Source organism: Lactuca serriola, chromosome 6 (genome assembly GCF_051521515.1).
Source record: "Lactuca serriola cultivar US96UC23 chromosome 6, Lser_US96UC23_V15, whole genome shotgun sequence".
NCBI lineage: Eukaryota > Viridiplantae > Streptophyta > Magnoliopsida > Asterales > Asteraceae > Lactuca > Lactuca serriola.
This window is the reverse complement of record NC_136413.1, coordinates 52,970,818-52,979,114: the sequence shown is the minus strand read 5'-3', so window position 1 is coordinate 52,979,114 and position 8,297 is coordinate 52,970,818. Positions and strand designations below refer to the sequence as shown.

General features: G+C 36.7%; 2 protein-coding genes across 2 annotated transcripts; both read right to left on the bottom strand.

Annotated features, from left to right (window-relative positions):
* Window positions 1-2,415: 2,415 nt before the first annotated feature.
* LOC145059761 (uncharacterized) lies at window positions 2,416-3,581 on the bottom strand. Its single transcript, XM_079007550.1, has 3 exons — window positions 3,201-3,581; window positions 2,814-3,152; window positions 2,416-2,673 (listed from the first exon to the last, which is right to left on the bottom strand). The coding sequence occupies exons 1-3, from the start codon at window positions 3,579-3,581 to the stop codon at window positions 2,416-2,418; spliced, it is 978 nt and encodes a 325-aa protein (XP_078863676.1).
* Window positions 3,582-3,673: 92 nt separating this feature from the next.
* Window positions 3,674-4,702, bottom strand: LOC145059760 (uncharacterized). The gene has a single exon (XM_079007549.1). The coding sequence runs from the start codon at window positions 4,700-4,702 to the stop codon at window positions 3,674-3,676; it is 1,029 nt and encodes a 342-aa protein (XP_078863675.1).
* Window positions 4,703-8,297: the final 3,595 nt, after the last annotated feature.

The following is an 8,297-nucleotide window of genomic DNA, read 5'->3' as shown; positions in this document are numbered from 1 at the left end:
TCGCCCCATTTCGCTTCCGGCTCGGCATCAGTAGGGACCGAACCTCGGCCTAGGACCGAGAGGTCTCGCTGGAAGTTCTTTTTCTCCCGGTTTTCGTCTAGTTTTGCGTTTTAGGCCCGTTTTTAATTGTTTTAACACGAGATTTTCACCCAAAACTTTATTTTAACATATAAGACCCTTTAATTAATGATTAATCACATTTTTAAGGATAAAACCTTATCCAAGAAGAGTGGGTGAAGTACAAAGGTGGAGTGTTGACTTTCCTTTATTCTATGACACAAGCAACCACCCATACCCACTCATGTCACTATTCCCCACCAGCCCTTACCTAGTCACTTCATTGTACTTTTCCCACCTCACAATTGGTCAAAGGCTAGAAAAGTCCCCTCTTTCCTCACACTTCATTCATTCTCTCATTTTTCCACCAATAATCACACTCCAAACTCTCTCATCTTTCTCTCTCAATTTCGAGAACTTCAAGGCGTACTCCAAGGCTTTTCTCCTTCATTTAGTAAGTATCATCCTCTTTCTTATGATTATTACACATCCTCCTACTCAAAATCATAGGTTGCTTACACAAACATCATCACATTCTTGTTAGATCTTCGAATCTTCAAGTGATTCTTCAAGTGTTCTTGAGTTGGACACTTCTCTTCTTCAACACTCATCTACTAAAACTACTCAAGGTGAGTTCATACCCCTACCTTTTTATTTTTTCTCAAGTTTTTAGGGGGGGGGGAATACAAGTTAAAACACCAAGAACATAACTAAAATTTTCTAACAGCTTTCATCAGAAAAGTTGGACTCCATTCACAGACTGTTTTGGACAACTTAAACATTTTTTTTTTGAAAAACTGTTTTAGGTGTAAGTATTTATAATTCTTATCTTTAAAATGACTACTTGCACATCTCCATATGATTTTTCTACAATTTATGGTGATTTTTACAAAACTGTCTATCATTTCAAACACCAATCCGGACCAGTCTGTGATTATGGACTATTTCAGCCAAGTTGGAGGTCATTAAAAATCATGATAATAATTATGAGTAAACTAGACACATTTTGGGAACTCTCATAATTTACGGATTTAGTTTTCGACTTCGTATGATTTTTCTATGACTTTTCTAAAACAGCGCAGAAAGGTTAAATTTAGTTAACAGCATATAAATTTCATAACACTTTGTATTATGTTGAGCAAAGTGTATAACAATAAGTTCTAAATATTGAATGTGTTTCCTTGTTAGTTTATCATCATAAACTGAAACTTAGTCATTCATGATAACATTACTCATTCATTTAGAACACATATATTAAGCTATAATAAGCATAGTTTATGGATTCATAGCACAAATGCATATTCATGAAAGAGTTCTTATACATTACAAACGTTTTGGATAAACTATAATAGGTATAGTTTATGTATCATTTACTTTTCAAACTTATTTTTCAAAGGTTTTCAGTTTAGTTCACGTAAATTTGTTAATGAATAAATTTGTGAGTCATTCGCTTCAGGTTACTTCCAAAGTAACCAATTCAAAAAGTCCTGTAAATTGTAACTAGAATCTCTTGTAGGGAGAACGTGATAGTTGTGTATAGATCTATATTGGGCTTGACAAACCCACACCAGAGCTGCTTGCAACAACTAGACTGGCAGGCCTGAGGTGACAAGTGTCATAACAGTTCCGACGCCTGAAGATCGTATTACGAGGCCGTCTAAGTCAAGTATGGTTATGATAGCTCACATGTGGTGTTAAAAAATCATAAGATTTACGGGTTCTAACTTTAATTTAGCGAGTTATGTCGATTTAGCTCACTGAAATTACTTTAAGTATGGAAAAATACTTGTACGTCTTCATATCAAAAAGGGTTTTACGCCAATTTGAAACCACTTTCATATCTTTAAGTATGACAAATACTTGTTCATTTTCGGTCCTGGTATTTAGGACCACATAACTTTTATAAGGAAAATATTGGATTTTTCTTGGTAACATACATCTCTTTACAAAGATCGATTTTTAAACTCTTACTGTCAAAAGCTTATGAACTCACCAACCTTTGTGTTGACACTTTTCAAAACCACTTGTATTCTCAGGAATTCAGTGAAAACAGGAAATGAACAACGTTTTGAGGATGGGACGATAAATCGTCAAACAGTTCATTTTGTATCATAATGTAATTGATTCGAATCATGTAAACATATACTTTGGTGTAACTTTTTTCAATTATATTTATGATTGTGGTATTTACTTTGAGCACTACTATACTCGTTGTTGTGATACTCTACATGAAGTCCTCCACCCCCGGACGTTTCCGCCATCCTTGGTTTGGGGGTGTGACATCGACCACCATGATTCCCGTCTTTTTCGGTACCACTTGAACCAGGCTCACCCATTTACTATCCTAGATTGGATAAATCATCCCGCATCAAGAAGCTTCAATATCTCTTTCTTTACAACTTCCATCATAGGCGGATTCAATATTCTTTGAGCATCTCGGCTTGGCTTGCATTTATCCTCCATCAAAATCTTGTGCATACAAGTAGAGGGGCTCAATACTTTAATATTTGCAATCATCCAACCCATTGATTCTTTGTGTTCCTTCAACACCTTAAGGAGTTGCTCTTCTTCAAATTTGGTTAAGTGAGTTGAAATGATAACCGGAAGAGTTTCATTCTTTCCCAAATATGCATACTTTAAGTGTTGAGGTAGGACTTTCAATTCCAATTCTGGTGGTTGTACAAGGGATGGGGCAACTTTGTATGAGTTGAGGGCAATTCAATTTGCTTGACATCAAATCTTTTGGATTTCCTCACCTCCAAATTATTTACGTACTTCTCAACTTCTGGATCTAAGGAATAAAGCTTCAATTTCTCGGCTAGTTTCCCACAATCAAACCCTTTGCTTAGGATCATCTCCAACATATCACCATTTGACAGCTCGAACAATTCTTGGGTTAGTGGTTCAACAACATCAACAAAATACAAGGATGAAACATCACTAGGATATCTCATAGCATCATAGATATTAAAACTTATTGTTTCACCATCAGACTCCATTGTTAAACTTCCCACATACACATCGATTATTGTCCTAGTCGTCTTCAAAAACGGTCTCCCAAGTAAAATTAGAGCCGAATTGGAGGAGACTTGTTCCTATAAATCAATTACATAGAAATCCGTCGGGAAGACCAATTGATTCACTTGCACCAAAACATCTTCTAAAACACCTATAGGAAAGACACTTGATTTATCTGCAAGTGAAATTATGACACCAGTTTCATTTAAAGGCTCGAAATTCAATGATTCATACACCGAATAGGGCATGACATTAATAGAAGCACCGAGGTCGAGCATAGCGCTACTAAAAGTGACATCCCCTATCTTGCAAGGAATCGTAAACATTCTTGTATCTTTGCACTTAGGTGGAAGTTTTATTTGTAAGACCGCGGATGCATTCTTGTTCATCAAAATCCTTTCATTTCCCTTCAATTTTCTCTTGTTGGTGCAAAGTTCATTAAAGAATTTTGCATATCTAGGTATTTGTTTGATTGCATCAAGTAATGGGATGTTTACTTCCACCATTCGGAAGATGTCCAAGATCTCTTTCTCCTCCGCATTCTTTTTTGAGGTTGGAAGTCGGGAGGGGAATGACGGTTGAGTGGATATTGGTGTCACTAGAGGAATAGTCTTCCTTGAAACTCCGGCTTGTGCATCATTCTTGACAACAAGATCCTCAATGGGATGATCTCTATTTCTTCCTCATCTTCCCTTGACTTCTTCTTGTAACTACTCTCTCCGGTTTGTTTACCACTTCTCAAAGTCACTACATTGACATTTGGGTTCTTTTCGGTTTGAGAAGGTAGTTTGCCATGGGACTCCAACTTACTTGTAGATGTAACTATATCTCCCATTTGTGCTTCAACGTTGGAGATACTAGTCCTTGTCTCCTTTTGGAGTTGTTGGGTACTAGTGGCAAGAGACTTGTCAATGTCTTCAAGAGACATCCCGGAGCTACTCGATTGGGATTGAAGAGGTTGTTGGTGATGTGGAGGGTATGGTTTGGGTTGATAGTGAGCTTGTGAATATTGGTAATGGGGTTGTTGTGGTGGGTAGGAAGGTCTAACCAATGCATTTTGGTAGCCGAACGGTTTGTTGTGGTAGTTTTGGAACTCTCTCGTGTCATTCACATGCTCCGTGTCTTCTTGGAGGATGGGACACATATCCGTAGGATGTCCCATTGTTACACATATTCCACAAACCATCACTTGTGGAGTTTGTCCCATGGCTAACTTTTGGACAAAGGATGTTAAATCTTTGATTTGAGACTCTAGGCTCGATGTAACCACTTCATTGACTTTGTGTTGTGTGTCTTTTTTCATGTCCTGATGCAGGAAAAAGTGTTGGGAGTTTGCGACTATGGTGTTGAAGATTTGTCTTGTTTGTTGTGGAGTTTTTCTAAAGACATCTCCACCACTTGAGGCATTAACTAGTCTTCTCTCAATTGGTAATAATCCTTCATAAAAGTGTTGAATGAGGAATTGTTCCAGAATTTGATGTTTTGGACAATTATAGCATAAGTTGTTGAACCTCTCCCAATAATCATGGAAATTCTCATTTTGACCTTGGCAGATACAACAAATTTCATTGCTAAGACTTGGGACTCTTGAAGTGGGATAGAAATTATCAAGAAAAGCTCTTGCCATATCAACCCATGAGTTAATTGACTCCGGTGAAAGATAGAATAACCAATCATTTGCTCTATCGGCCAATGAAAAGGGGAATGCCCTTAATTTGATTTGGTCATTGGTTGACCCTTGTGGCTTCATGCTAGTGCAAATAATGTGAAACATCTTCAAATGTTTATGAGGGTCTTCATTTTCCAATCCATAAAATGTCGGAAGGTGATGAACTAAACTTGACTTCAATTCCGAACCTCCTTCCAAGACGGGGTAATTGATACCGGTTGGAGTTTGTGTAACATCGATTTCCATCATTTGCCTCAAGGTTATTTTAGGAGCTTCTCCTCCTCCCGCATTGCAATTGGGTTTATGATGGGTGGATTTTGTTGTAGGGGTGGTGTTTTGGGAATTTCTTGGCGAGGGTCGGGGCTAGAATCGGGTTCGGTGTCACTAGAGGAAGTGGTTTCAACCTCCGGGTCCCCGTGAGGATTGGAAGTTTGACCACGTTATATTTTCTTTTCCTTCGCCAAACGCCTTACTTCTTTTTCAATTTCCAGGTGATAATTTAAATCACCTGTATGTTGAGATCTGGGCATAGAGAAACAAATTGATTAAAAATAAACCGATCCCTGACAACGGTGCCAAAATTTGATGGTTGTCGAGGCCAACAAAATAAATAACCCTAAATCTTTTACACTAAAATAGTGTATAATGGTAAAGGGGTCGAATCCACGGAGATTTGCTGAATTTGTTACTCAACGAAAATCTCTTTGCCAAAGTACTTATAAAATGACAATAAAAATAAAAATGGGGGTTTTGGTCTTTTAAAATACTTGAAATGAAACTAGAGTTAAACTAAGATTTAAATGGACAATTAACCAAAAACAAGAACTTGATATAAAATCAATACGAGAGAAATGGTTGACTTAAGGTTTCCTCACTTTGACTTTTGATGAACATATCATTAGAATCCAATGGTGCAATACTTGTTTTTAATCCTTAATTTGGCTATAGTAATCCAAGAATCTTGAGATTACCTAGACTTTTCTTAGTTATTAAAATGGTTAGAGAAGCTTATAACAATTTCCTTAGTAAAAGTCACAATTTCCATTAAGCATGTAATTAGTGAAAGTCAACTAGCATTAAGAACCAAAAAGTCACCAAATCCAAGAGAAGTAAAATGCTTTCACTACCATGTTGGAGAAAAATGTTTTTATGATTGTGCGAAGCAAAAACAACACAAAAATCATTTGTTGCTTGCTAACTTGAGGATCCTTTACTTAATCAAGAAATTAGCCAACTAATCACCACAAACACATTTAAACTCATGAATAAAAGCATACAAGTAGTGATAGGATGTTAAACACAAAACATTCTCATAAAGATTCAAGAACAAGTTCATGGAGTCTTCAACATTCAACAAATGTTCAAAGGATTTCACCAAAGTCAACCAAGTTTTGCTTAGCCAAGCATGACTAAACTCAAGAAAACAAGATAAGAAAAGATTGTACCAAACATTTAACAAGATTCAAGAGCAAAAAGATGAAGTTCTTCAAGGTTCTTGGCCTTCAAAGTCTTCAAAATCTCCAGAGAAAAGGCTCCAAAGTCAGATGTGCAAGTGTTGAGAAAAGTGGCACACCAACCTTCCCTATATATACTCTCAATTGAAATTCTAAAATTGCCCCATAAGGAATCCATGTGGGCCGCGTAAGAATTCCACGCGGGCCATGTGAACTGACAGAGTATGGGGCTTCTTTGAATATTGGGCCTCCACAACTTAGCCCATTTGGCCCAATTCAAGTCCAATCAACTTGTAGGCCATTTTTCTTCAAGTTTTCTTCATTTTAGGCCCAATTTGGCTTCTCCAAGTCACCCATAGCTCTCGTAATCGTCCGATCATTAATTCCCGCACACTTGAAAAATTCTTCCATCTTCGTTTAACTAAGAGGTCATCTTCTTCCTTGCTCCATCCTTCTAAAGCCCATTTTATGCATCACCTCCACTAGATATTAAGCCCAAGATCCTTGTTGTCCTCCTAGTCCAACCACTTTCCATAAGTCCCGAACATTCCCGCCCGCTAGTCTCCAAAAACATGCAATTATGCTCACGAAATTCGAAAGTACCCGAAAGCGGCCATAAAATAACAAAAAGGAAAATATACATGGAAATTAACTAAAGTCTGAATGAAATATACTAAAATAAACTATAAAAATAAGTAAATAAAATAGGGAGAATTTCATATATGCCCTTCTTAAATTAATACACTGTATTAAAAATAATAACGGTGATATTTCAAATATTAACTATGATCAAAATAATAAAAAAAAAATGCAAATCAGTTACTTTTTAAAATTATATAACCATAACACTAGTTAAAAGTAATAGTAAAAAAATTGTTTCATTTACGTTGTAAAAGTGAATCTATGATAATAACTTGCCAAACCAAGAAAACTCCCGCTCTCAGATGGAGACCTTGGAACCTCTCACTGCATCATGGCTTCGACCTTGGCCGGATCTACCAGAATGCCCTTCTGATTGACAAGGTACCCCAGGAAATGCACCTTGCACAACTAAAACTCGCACTTGGAGAACTTTGCAAAAAGTCTCTCCCTCTTCATAGTCTCAAGCACCTCTCTCAAGTGTTCCCCGTGTTGACCCTGCGTATTCGAATAGACCAATATATCATCAATAAAGACTATCACAGACCAATCCAACATCGGTCTGCACACGTGGTTCATGAGATCCATGAACGCAACAGGAGCAATGGTGAGCCTGATTGGCATCACCACGAACTCATAATGGCCATAGCGAGTCCGAAAATCTATCTTATGCACATCCTCGTCCCTGAATCGCATCTGATGATAACCCGAATGCATATTGATCTTCGAGAACCAAGATGCACCCTAAAGCTGGTCAAAAAGATCATCAATCCTCAGGAGGGGTAGCGGTTCTTCACTGTTACCTTATTCAACTCTCGGTAGCCGATACACACCCGATGGGATCCGTCCTTCTTTTTCACAAATAGAATAGGAACTCCCCAAGGCGAACTGTTCGGCCTGATAAATCCCTTGTCTAACAGCTCCTGCAGCTGTGTAGACAAATCCTGCATCTCGGGAGGAGCCAATGATAGTTTTATTTTATTGGGAGAATTTCATATATGCCATTCTTAAATATCAAAATATCATATTTACCCAACTTAATTTCTAAATATCATATTTACCCTTCATAAAATTTCTAAATATTTCATAAAATTTCAAAATATCATATATGTCCTTTTTAAACATCAAAATATCATATATGCCCTTCTTAAATATCAAAATATCATATATATATTTTTTAAACATCAAAATATCAATGGTAATATCTAAAATATCCTCATTCTACGACATTATAATAATCAACAACAACAAAAACTAAACAATCAAAATATACATTCCATAGAGAGGGTTGAAGATGAATCTTTTTGTTTGTTAAGAGGACGACATTTCAACAATTTAGAAGATCATATTCCATTATCTTAGACGTATGGATAATATGGGTAAAAATTTTAATTATTATAATAATGCTAAGGTATAAAAATGATTATAAAATATTAAAAACACTATAAAAAGGATTTGGG